The sequence below is a fragment of the Malurus melanocephalus genome, unplaced genomic scaffold (assembly GCF_030028575.1).
Source record: "Malurus melanocephalus ecotype Western Australia unplaced genomic scaffold, MMel_1.1 scaffold_31, whole genome shotgun sequence".
Taxonomy (NCBI): Eukaryota; Metazoa; Chordata; class Aves; order Passeriformes; family Maluridae; genus Malurus; species Malurus melanocephalus.
This window is the reverse complement of record NW_026623263.1, coordinates 477,392-490,717: the sequence shown is the minus strand read 5'-3', so window position 1 is coordinate 490,717 and position 13,326 is coordinate 477,392. Positions and strand designations below refer to the sequence as shown.

General features: G+C 34.7%; 1 protein-coding gene across 4 annotated transcripts in view; it reads right to left on the bottom strand.

Moving 5' to 3' along the window:
- Positions 1-13,326, bottom strand: part of FCHO2 (FCH and mu domain containing endocytic adaptor 2) — a 76,524-nt gene that overhangs the window by 39,230 nt on the left and 23,968 nt on the right. For all 4 annotated transcript variants that reach the window (XM_057363777.1, XM_057363778.1, XM_057363779.1 and 1 more), the window contains exons 9-10: positions 4,274-4,318; positions 2,494-2,566 (exon numbers count right to left, since the gene is read on the bottom strand). In XM_057363777.1, the coding sequence (XP_057219760.1) occupies positions 2,494-2,566; positions 4,274-4,318 (118 nt within the window). The remainder of the gene's footprint in view (positions 1-2,493; positions 2,567-4,273; positions 4,319-13,326) is intronic.

Below are 13,326 nucleotides of genomic sequence, written 5' to 3'. Positions count from 1 at the left end.
TGTCTGCAGAAASGCAGTGATTGCAAGCACATTATTCAGAAGTGTTAAACTTTTGCACTACAACTTTGAGCAGTAGTGCTTAAAATAATGAATGACATTGATTCTCTCTGGTGTCTTCAAAAAGCAGAAGCAATTACATTTACAGAATGTGGGAATACTTGAGTGGCATAAAAAYCCTCTCCAATTTGTACTCTGACAAATAAAGTGATGGTGCAAATGAACAACAGTGTTTTTATATCATTAATCTAAACACTCTAAACATGCATCTACAGAAAAAAGAAGAAGGTGGAAAAAATCAAGTTTATTGCAACCTAAAGTATCTTCTCTGGAAAGCCAAATGGGTTTAAGGTAAAAAATGTAGGTTTTACTACAGTGCCTTAAAAACAGGTACAAAAGACTTGCTAATAAGGAAGCACTAATATGAAAATCAGTACAGCCTGTTAAGGAAATGACAGTGAGATGAAGGATTCCATCTCCTCTGAAAGGCCTCACACAAAAGAAGACATATGTCACCCAATTTCTAGTTCTTTTACATCTTTCATAGCAATAGAWCTATTTTGAAAGGTATTTTACTGCTTGAAGAGACAAAGTGTAAGACCTTGCTTGAGAGAAGTCATTTCAAAAAGTGTCTGTATGCAAACAGGAGAGCCTGAAGTCCATAAAAGTTGAGAAATGTGTAATATGAAGCAAATGAATGAATGAATGCAATTCAACCCACAATGAAGGTTTTCAAAATCAGTGAGCTAACAGATCTCAAACAAAACAGCAGCTCTAGTATCATTTAGAGGAGCAACAACAGCATCTCTCAGGATCTATTCCATAGAGTCAAAGAAAATGTAACAGTTTGTAACTATTGGTGAGGTGGAAAAATGAGGATTTCATGCTGTAGGCAAAAGTACTTTTAAATCACTAGGATTTAGGAATATTCTCTTAAAACTAAAGACTTGGAACTACTAGAACTCATACTTCTAGGATAAGTTAGTATTTCAGAAAATTGAAATTTTATAAGGGAATTTAAGGATTGTAGCTAGAAACTGAAACCTTGAATCCAAACGAAACAAATGAAATCCTTGAATCCAAACAACCAGTGAAATCCTTGGCTAAACTACAGCAATATAGAATGCACCATGCATGGTATTTCTCKGAATTAAAACCATTACTAGACACACCACGGGCATAAGCAGTTTAGAAACTATCTGGACAAAACTGAAAAGCCTACTAACCATGAGAGTTTTCTAAATGTGGAAAGCCTGCCCTACACAAACTAAACAACACTGCAGACTAATAAAACAAGAGACCAAGAGATGATTTGACATCTCTGTGCAAAGTTTCTGATGACATAATCTTAAAATTTCCAGTCTGTAACAAGATCATCAGCTGAAGATTAAATCAGACAAAATGTAGACTAGAATTTTGTATCACTAAAAAGTTCATAGAATAAGTATTAGAATATTTTATGTWAACGCATAATGAATTCTCTATTTCTTTGTGATGTTCTAGTTAATATAGAAGTAATGGTTTAAGGCAGGRATCCCTGTAAAATTCTGTGGCACATATTACATAGTAGTTCGATATTATGCCATTGTACTTTTTTCATTCTGCCCTCAGAATTTAGTCATTTTTGTGGCATGTGYAAATACAGAAACAAAACACTATCAGCACCTACAGTTCTTAGGTCATGAATTTTTCAACACGGTAAAAAGTCCAAGGCTGGTAAAATACTTTAAAAAGTAATTTTAAAAAGTAGGTATGCAGATATTGCTTCTGGGAATATTTTTATGCTCCTAAATTTGTCAGATTGTAAGCTAATTTCTTGAGAAAACACATGTAGAAATTAGGAAAAAAATACACTAAAATACAGGCACCTCAGAACTGTTACTCAAACTCACTTTTTGGAGAGACGTAACTCCTGGGAGACTGAGCACATGAAAAGAATAATGGCAAAGGGTATGTTTAGGACATCAGTCCTGAGCTAGAATGATGGTGTTGGTGAGATGGGAATGTGTTCATGATGTACTGCATAAACATTTGAAGATTTTTTTTGAAGATTTTTCTGTCCTTTGACAGTATATATAGATGTTGTTCTAACAGAAGAATAACTGAAGCTTCAATTCTGCAAACACAGGCATTCAGTWCTTTTACCATGTACAGACGTATTGTTTTACTAGGATAAACATGTATTACATTAYACAGACTGCTCAGATGTAGAAGAATGGAAAACTACTTACCTATGCACAGGAAAGAATGAAAGATAAGTAGACTACTATGGATACACTTATGTTATTTTTTGATACTTTCGTTAAAATCCTTGGTTACAAAAGCTGAAAATAACTGTGATGTTTAAAAATTGTAAATAACTTTGATGTTTTTGTATTCATGTAATTCCTTTTAACTACTGTTATAAACCCTTTTCTTTGTTTAAATATCAGCTCATTTTCATCCTCATTACTGGTTTTCATGCAAGACAAGGTTCCAGCATGGATATATACTTACACAGATTCAGTATCTTTTTCTTTTTTCATTATTCCTGATAAACCAAAAGGCTTCCTTTTCCGTGGTTTTATTCCTATGGAACAAACACTTTTCACTTACAGMTCAAAGAGATAAATGCATATTTAGCAACGTCAAACACAGATGCATATGAAYGCCAATGTTTTAAATGCTGCCACAGGTATGCAGTGGAAAGAGGTATGGAGCCAAACTAAGGGAACATTATTCCAATCTGTTTTAAGTAACATATCAATTAAAAAAAAATCAACATACAGTTCAATACATCACTAACAAAATCCTTATAAAATTGATCTGCATCTCCAAATTGTGTATACAGACTGTGTTTTATTAATAGACAGTTTTGATGAACAGGACTCTGCTCACAAAAACTCAACAAGACCTACTGCTCCAGGTGATCCTGAATAGCCAATATACTTGGATGAAAAACTGAATGTTGCTTTCCCCAGCTACTGCAGTTCAACACCCTGTATTTTTCCCTGCATGTTCCCAGCAGCTGCAAACTCGTGTCTTTCCTCAAAAACAGGATCTTGGTCCTTTTAAAACTAATATGGTGTCCTAGATTTCCAGATGATGTGACTTCATGACTTTCCAGTGCTGTAGTCAGATCCAAGACTGGCTCTCACTGAATTCAGTATTATGTTTCCCCCGCTTTTGTTTCTTTCCTGCTTTTAGAACTATACAAATATAGCTACAGTACTGAAATAAGTTTGCTTTCATAACTGTTTAATGTACTGAAATTAAAATACACCCAAATATTCCCTCAGACTTTCTGCCACATCTGCTTCTTCACAATGTTTGCTGAGGCAAAGCAGACTGCCAAACTAAATGACTAAGTGCAAGCATCTGATCCAACTACTCTACAATTTTGTTTTGATGCATGATACTACTGAAAGCGTGCTTTTGAGCAGAATGGTAGAAATAATTTGGTTTCCAAAATAAAACCACTGTCAATTAAAGCACTTTACTATATTTACCTTCATAAAAATACATTACATAGCACATAAGGAAACTCACCACTCCTAGAAATTTCCAGTAACTCCAAACTTCTTAAATCAGGTAACTGTACAGTCAGTCATATATACTGAGGCACATAATTTGCTCCAAGGTTATTTTTAAATGTCTGGCCTTTGTTTTCTTTCTGTGCCTTGTGAACCCCAAAACAATGGCAAGTGGAGTATGAGAGTAATTTCTGAACATGGATCATCTCTATTTCAGTCAAAAGAGATTTTAAGTCTCAGCAGCAATCTTGGCAACTTGAAAGTTTTTGGATGCTATACTGTCAACTCCTCTGTCCCACAAGTAAATACATAGCTTATGGACAGAAAGCAATTCTTAAACACTTAAAACATTCCCCTAAGCAAAATAGGCTGTGCCAATACAGAAAGACTTTGCAACCATAACACTACATTAGGCTTGGCTTAAAAGACAYGGGAACAATGAGAAGAGCCTGGGCCGTGTTTTGACACTTGTAAATTAAGCTACAACACATACATAAGWGAATCAAATCCAAACCTCTGCAAAGACAAAGCCTTAGTCAAAGAACATTTATAACATACACTCAAATTCGCTGACCTTTATGCATTAGTCTCATAAAAGTTTTGCTTATTGTCACTGAAGTTTGTTTCTCAAAAGGAAAACTGCATTTATGTCTACTGGAGCACTTCAAAGTTATACAGATTCACACACTGAGTACCCTTTGCTTCACAGTTCAGATCCTCAACCACAGCATTCGCCTGTAAATAACTATGCTATGGTAACTCACCTTCAGAAACACTGGATGTGTTACATTCTTCAAATTCAATAGGCCCTTAAAGAAATGACAAGATAAACATTAGGTCAAATTTAATCTATTTTAATGACAAGTAGTATTTCCTGAAAATATGATATAATCTAATTACAAATGTAGGTGGTAACTGATACTGCAGAATCACACATGTAAAGCAATATATTCACTCTTTCATACTGAAAAATTCAAATACTAATTATCATGTAACTACAATTCAAATGCCTATGCTACTACAACATCTAATTGGTGTCCTTTTTTCATTCAAAATTGCATTGATAAAATAGCATGAGTGTAAGGTTTTCAATTTATCTTCTTTTAATGAACTAGAGTTGTACAAATAAAAATTTAAAAGGAGAAGAGTACAGCTATAGCCCTGATGTTGAAAGCCACACTTTTGCTAACCCTGCACTGCTAGTGCTAGTGTTTTCTCTCCATAGTCAATTGCCTACACAAATAAAGGTGGCATATAGAGCCTTAAACTGAGCAATAAAGCAGACAATCTTAAAAAAAATCACTAAGACTCAACAGGACCAAAAAAAAAAAAAAAAAAAAAAAAGGGCAGAGAATACTAGTAATGTTCTGGACCTAAAGAAGCTCCTTACATTACAGCTGACACAAATTAACAATCAACTGCCAACAAACTGTTGTCTTAACCCTCACTTATTCAATCTAGCCAGGTCTAGAATTTATTTAATCCCACTATGAACTATTTTAGGGAGAAAGTGTACAGGAAACAGTGTGAGTTTCTGTATTTCAGGGAATGACAGAATTATACCAGCACTTGTGGAAGTGCAAAGAAAACAGAGAGCACATGCAGGCAGGCAACTTTCCTTCCAGCCCATGTTCGATTATCTTGTAGCTGTACCCACAGAAGAAGATGTTTAGCATGCTATCACTGTGCCACAGGGGTTATGACTTACCTTTCTGCAATCATTTTGATAGCATGCACACAAGTTTATATTCAGACACATTACAGATAAGACAGACAAAAAAAATACTTCTAATGACTTCTTTTAAATTAYGGCATGCTCAAAGTATTGATTTATATTTATTATAATTAAGAATGAGTCTGCAAAATTTTCCCAATCAGTGAAAACAAATCCAAGTGTTTGCAAAACAGAAGAATAAGCATTTTGGACTAGAACCCATCAATATCCCATTTATCATACTGTATTTATTCTGCTCTTGAAAGCAGAATATTAAAAGACAAATCTCAAGTGGCAGTCTTAATAGCTCTTGAAATTTCAATTAGCAAATAACTTCAAATGCAAGTCTAATTATCCAATATAACAAGACAAGATGCAAATTCCCAACAGCTCTCCCAATCTCTTACACATCATAAATACACATGCATTTTAAACTGGTCTTCCAATCCTTTCTCCTTTGCTCTCTCTCCACTACATGCACAGTCAAACAAAATAAGCATGCCCCAAAAAGGAGGCAAATCTGGGTATCTTAAAAAACAAAAGAGCATAAAAAAAATCCAGAAAAACTCATTTAAAGAACTATATAGTTCTACAGCTCTACACTGATTTTATTTTATGAATTTCGACTCTATTGTTCAGAGAATATGAAGCGAGAAATGCCATAAAATGTGGAGGCTGAAGAACATAGTCATTACTTCTTCAGCACTACAATTCAGACAATACATTTTTCTTCACTTTGCTAATTTTTCAACTACTTTTGTTTCTTGCTTCTATACATGTTTTCATTTCACTAGGAAAAACAAAAAAAAGCTCAAACCAACCACAAATACTCATTTCCAGAACAAAAGAAAGAAACCTGTAAACAACTGTGACTTAAAAATATTTTCAGAGGAATAAAACACTTGGGCGTTTTCACAATTCCACCTTTTTCTTTACCCTTTCCAGCTATTAAGACTGATCCCCTGAATTTTAAGCATTTTACACTAATGATTAAAAGAAATAATCACGCCTCAAGTATAGCTCATCCATATTTCAGATCAGTATCTTAACTTGCAGTTCTAAAATAAGAAGAAAGAAAAGATTTTCTTTAACAAGACATTCAAGTTCTTCTCTTTCATCCATTAAGCTTGACTAAAACCCTTGCCTTTACATGCGGATTTTGTACAGCTTGGTAAAATCTTTATTTGAATACACTTTCACCCTTAGTACAGAAACATAGAGTCACCATGTGAATCAGCTACAATTCAAAATCATATTTTGATCCTAACTTACCCTTCCTATTTAAATTAAATTTGTATAGGCCCYTTCTCACTTTAGAATTTCAGAAATTCATGTCAGTGGCTGTCTCTAATTACTGAACAAACATTAAAAAAATTAAGTTCAATGTTTTTCTCAATGTCCAAAGCTATTTGCTCTTTTTGTAAAGTTTATATTTAACCCACCTCTACCAATATAACACATGAAGCATTATTTGATTATAGCAAAGGCAAATTCATAGTTTGCCACTCTGAATGGAGCAGAGTGAAATCTGTAGCAATTTTTAATTTTCTGACAAGTTTTGTTCTGTAACTTCAGACCTCCCAACAGTTCTGCTGTTGGTCATATTCCTATATGTTGGCCATAAAGAGTACCATATATTGCCTTGGGCATAGTATTTTCAAATCAAAATAACATTTCAGAAATAGACATACCCTGTGGCACTCTGTAGKGTACTAATTTAGAAAACAGGATAACTATGAAAAGCTTTCAGCAGCCTGCATAACAGCTGGAGTCTCCTGAGGACAGATGTCTTTGCATCCAAAGAGGTGATAATACTCCAGCCAGAACTATGTATTGTGACCACGCTGTACTCTGCTAGAACCAGCTGCAGTCTCCTCGCCAGCCAAAAGGCCTCACATATACAGTTATGGAAGCATAGCATCAATAAGAAATTCAGGCAGTTTCTTAAGTTCTCCAGGAGTGCCCACTGCCATATTTGTGTAATATGTATACAAAAGCAGCTGCACTAGCACTGTAACAAATCCCCCAAACCCCTTAAAAAACTCAACTCAAAAAGCCTTCTCCTCTGAAAYAACATAATGTCAATCTTTCTGATTCCTTAATCATTAGTTATTAAGTCAAGAACTACCAGTGGACAGGCATTRATGGAGATTGTGAGACAGATGTAATACACAGATGAAGACAAAGTATGCCATTTTATGTCCTGGTATCACACTTACTTTTGTAACAACTACAGCAAGTTTTTAAGTGGATTCATTATCTCTATGAGGCAAAAAGTTTTCTGAACAGACTTGTGTCCAATGATTGTAGAGTAGACAGAGGCTTAAAATCAACAAGGAATTCAGCTCAAAATCTGGAAGATTATAATGGCTAAAATTTTTGATGCAAGTAAACAGATTCAGTGTCCTGTGCAACATCCAAAGAAAAAAAAAAGCAGTTGCTTCACATTTAAGAAGTAGTACYGATGATGGGGACTGAAGTCATTCCCTGAAGCAGTGTCTAGAGTCCATGCCACATGGTAGCCTAAGGCAGTGAAAGAACAATCTAAATGTTACCAAACTGCAGTGCAGATGATAATGTACATAACACTGCTATTTGGCAGTACTGCAGTCAAAGCACTGAARTTTCCTTTGCTCTTTTTCTCTTAACAAGACAACAATGTGAATTGAGAAGAAAGACTATTCTCAAGCATTTATAAGAACACAAAAACAAATTCTAAAACTACAGCAGCATTGTAAAATTCCAAAAGACATTTAAAGACATTTTTCAGAGGAAATAAAAAGTGATAGCTGAGATTTAGTCCAATCCTTGCAAAGGTTTCTGATTTAATCTTCTCTTGCAAGGAAAGTGCAACTTTTAAAACTCTAGTCTGCCTGTTGCTAAATTAATCCATGCACTGGTAATGCTGGCTCTAACATCTCAAACACCTCTATGCAGAATTGCATGTATATGGTACTGTAGACATATAGAACAGAAAAATTTAATAAATACAGTCCATAAATGAAGGTTAGCCTTTGYAATAGAAAGAGATGTGTCTAGTGGGATTTCAGTCACTTAAGAATACATGCCTAGCTATCAGGATGCTAATGAGAATGCAGTATTCTACAAAGGAAGCAGGCATCAAAAATCAGTAAGCTACTCTTACTGTATGTAAAGACTCCCACCAAGCATCACTGCAAGCCACTGAATTTTTGAAGGGTCACAGAATTCTACTACTTGGGACAGATAAGGACACGAAGAAAAGGCAAATGGATGATAGTTTCACAAACACATGGAGGCAGACAGCTGCTACTTGATGAGAAGCAAACAGATCAGGATTGGGTCAATTCTTAGGCCCCTGAAAATAAAGAAGCTTTGGTTTGCTACAACAGAAATGGCTAAAGGTAATTCATATAAATAGAAAATTTTTATTTTAGTTAATCTCATAATTTACAAGAAGTGACACTTGCATAAATTAGGCACCACCTGGATCTCAGGATGCATCTCCCAGACTATTCAGTAACTACATGTAATGTTTTTCTTGTTACAAGTGGCTTGTTACTATTTGAGCTTTCATGCCACTAAAGGCAAAGTATATGGCTAGCAATAAGGAGATACTGTTCTTATTGACTGACAAATAAAGATGATGTCATTGCACTGTGAACTATATTACAGAATCTTCTACATATTCAACTCCCACCTATGGGAACAGTACTTTCAGAGTATATTTAAGGCAACTACAGAAACCACTATCTTATACCTGCTACTAAAAACTCCAGACAAAACYTCTCTCCACAAAATTCCAGATACAGGTTTTCTAGTCTGTATAACTCTTGCACAAAAACTCTGTGAGGGAGACATTGGGAGAATGTCCATTGGGAGGACGAAAAAGGTTTTACTGTTTGTATTCTTAAATAAACAAGTCAAATACAAAAGTCAGCAAATATTACTAGGAAGGAAAACAGACTATTATGTCATACCCTGAAAATGTGCCCCCAGTAAGTATGTCAATGAACTGGAAAATCTCATAAAGCTAAAAAGATAAACAAATCAAAAAGTCAACAAATCAAATAAAAACTACTTTACATTTGAATCTGCTTTTGAAAACTGTCTCAGTTCTGGTTTAACAGAGGCATGCATAACAGAAAGAAACATTGTATTGGTATTAACTGCATTTAATACTCAGTAACTGCAAACACTCAGACACTCAGAACCACCCCCAAAACTGCCATTTCTCTGCAACCTGAGGAATCAGTCTACACACATGCATGGACACACATAAACATTAACGTATCTGTTTCAAGCAAAAGCTTTTAAAAATACTCCACAAATCTGTACCTGTAGTTACAAATACCATAACAAACCATATTCTTGTTTTCAACAAAAACAAAAGTTTGTCTCTGAGTGTAAATCATGCATGAAAGGAGGACAATTTTTTCAAACTGCACATGCTTCACATGCTGCTTCAAATGGCAAAGCTTTGCGTGCCTGGCTCAGTGCCAGTTGACAGCTCAGCTGGATATCAATGCACATTCTGACCCCCCTTGCAGCGTGTCACTTCTGAATTGTTTCCGCAGTAGAAAGTTTATTCAACCTCTCTCTCAAATTCAGTGGACCGACCATCATTCTGCTATTTAATCATAGCAGAACAGGTTATTTTTCTGACAGCACTAAAGCCAGACAGCAGTTCCTAATGAACAGCTTGATACAAGTGGAATTTCGACTGTTTTAGCCTCAATTAATTCTGCTGTCAAAACAAATGACTGCTTTTAGTGTTTAGATGTCAAGCTGCATCACAAAGGTCAATTTTGTATGTACACAAACATATAAGCAATCTTTTTCTTGCTATCATCTGATCCTGTGACATGTTTAGCAAAAAATTTCAAGCTTTCAAATTTAGAAGGCAGGAAGCCAAAATACATTTTGTCAACATCAGTGTTTCTAAAACAAACTTCCCATTTCTATTGCCTGTCCATACATGAGAAATAATTTTAGGAAACAATAACTTTTGTTTTCMTAGAAAAGGACTTCTTATTCTACATTAAAAAAAAAAAGAAGAAACAAAATCAAATTCAAGCATATCTTATTCAGAGGAATGSAGAGTAAAGATGAGCAGCTGTTTTCTATAAGCTAGATTTCATACATGTGATACAGTTATCATGCTAATACCAAACTGCTATAAGTAAATCTCAGTTTATGGATTTGGTCAGCTCCTTTGCCAAAAAGAGGATAAGGGACAGAAAATAAAACTGGCCATATATATAACAGGTCAGTTTGAGGGAAAACACTGAAATAATACTGGTAAAATATTACCATTTAATCTAACTCTATAAATACAGTTCCACCACAACAATCACTGTATTTCTGACTGCTCTTTGTTACATCCTTAAAGTGATATATCTGCCTAGCTGATGCATAGCTTCTAGAGATGTTGAAGGCTTCAACAAATCTTCCTTTTGTAAAAAAACGATGTTAAAAAAAGAAATTTATAGCACAGTAATAGTACACAATTAATTGGAAAAAGGAAAGGTGGAGGTGACAGTRGCATCAGAAATAATAATAATTAGCAACATATGTAGCACTTCCTCTGAAAGATTTTTTCAAATCAAGAGATTAACATATGAAGAGAGCATCTAAACAAGGAACCAATTCTAACCCTGATTCTGTTACTAGGCTTCCAGCCCTGCACTCAGTTCACCAGATCAAAGGAAACATTATTCATCTCAGGCTTTTCTGGTACTCTGGGTACAAAATGAATATAGCAAGTACACTGTACTCTGGGGATTCTGGTTTTTTTTTTGTTTTTGTTTTTTTTTTTGTGTGTGGCTTACAGTGCAAAAACAAAGGAGAAAGGGACCATAATCTGAGTAGACTTAAAATAGTTATTATCAATTAAGATATTTATCATCAGCAAGGAAAAACCACATTTTTTTCTCTAAAATAAAAAAGTGGCAAACATCAATAAAGAAATCTTTTTCATTGCTCAGATAACACAAGAGTTTTCAAAAAAGACAGGAATCATTCACTAAAGAAAATGTATCAAGATAGAGATCCATCTAGGCTGCAACACCTGAGTATGACAACAAACACTAGAAGTTTCAGCTATAATCTATGGAAGCATGAGGTCTGTGAGCAGCAAAATAATGTCAGCTAATACACCAACCTGTGGAGTTTACAATCCCAGCCCCTTTTCTCATCCTGTTCTACTCCTGCTTTTGCCTCAACTTCACTCCATATATTCTTTCAGACTGCATAAACAACAGGATGTGAGACATGGCTGGTTTTAACTATTCTTAAGGTAAGTGGCCAGCCAATAAATACAATACATACAAATACAAACACGGTTGTCTGCTGACTCTCCAAATGAATAGCTTACATTATATTGTATCAGGCAAAGCCAATCAAAGTAAATAGTCTSGGTGCTTCTTCTTTCTCTAGCAAACTCCTCATTTCTACAAGCTCCTCTTCCATCAAATTGTGCTGAAAGTAGCAGTCTTGTGAAAATTGTAGGGGAATGTGGAAAAAGTACTAAGTAACTGCAAAATTATACACTGTAAATGTAAGTAACTGCAAAATYATACACTGTACATGTAAGTATCTGTAACAAATGGGTCAGCCTGACTGCATGGTGCATGATACACCTGCTGAAGGTCGGCCATGCAAGTGTGCAGTGATGAAAGAAATGCACAGACAACACTGACTTTTAAGAAGATTCAACTAGGATTTTGGAACACTAGACATTGTAAATATGTCAATTTATAGTTCCCATATTTAAAAACAGCTTCAAAGAATCACTTCTTTTTTAACTATCACACATTCTCCCCATAAACTAAGAAAAGTATTGTTTCATACTGAAGTTCTAAAGTTACACCCATGAAATTGTCAGAGGTTAAGATGTTTAATGTGACCTAAGAAGAAAAAAGATACATTTTATAGTATCCATTATCTTCAGACAAAAAGATCTTTTTTTGCATTTGAAAACAAAGAATATTTCCTATGTTGAAAGAAAAATATACTCCAATAAATAAGTAAAAAACCACAAACCTTTCCTAAATATTGATTACATATAAGATTATATTTTTATGTAGGTGAAGGTCTTACTTACTTTACCAGCTTCAAATACATCTCAGTATGTTTTTTCTATTTTCAGGTGTTTTAAAGCTATTCGTTTTTTTTTTATYTGCCTCAAGCCCAACTTCCCATAAAATTCCTCCAAGATATTCACACTTAATTTCTTCCATTAACTTCTGAAATACATCCTTACAAAGAAGTCTGCCTTCCTTACAAAGAATACTTTTCTGAATTCCTTGGATACTGTCAGTGATGATAAACTAAACTCATTGCTCTGTCAGCCTTCTGGGCAGAATTATATGTGGGCAGTTTTTGAAAAATTGTGACATTCCAGGCTATTTGTACATTTTAGCACAAACATCAGCAGTACTTAAGTATTCACAGTATTTAAAGAAAATACAAAGAAAATAATCTACAAGAACATAAAATAAATACTTGCTTTGTTACACTTCCCTGTGACAAAGAGGCTCAAAGATGTCCTGCAGAGCCATACAAAAGTCAGTATTAACCATTTTCAGTGTTTGTTTCCATCTACTTTGTTACTTGCTTAGTGTCCTAGAGAAGTATTTTTATACGTGCTGTAAACTACTAYGTTATCAAACGAACCCATGGAAAAAATAAACACCACACCCAGCACTGTTTAAAGTCTTTCTTTCAAAGGAAAGTTCATTATTTAACCACATAAAATTCTAGCAGCTTTAATCAAAGCAAGCTTCAATATTCTGYGGCCTTTGTTTTGCCTCCCAAACACTGGGAAAGGATTAACTTGTTTCTAATTTTCAGGATTAATAAATTTATTCTTAACYCTCTTTTTTCCCCCACTGCTTTATCTTGTTCATGTGGTACATTTCTTCATTAGACAGCAAACATGCAGTTTAACACAACACACTAACTAAACAGAAATATTATCATGGAGCAAGCACAAGTGTGCATTAACACTATCAGCACTACCTTTCAGCTGTGTACAGCTCACTTTGACTCTCTCGCATTTGCTTTGGAAAAAGCACATATGGACATTTAGGACTAAAGTGCTCACAATAAGCTATTAAAAAA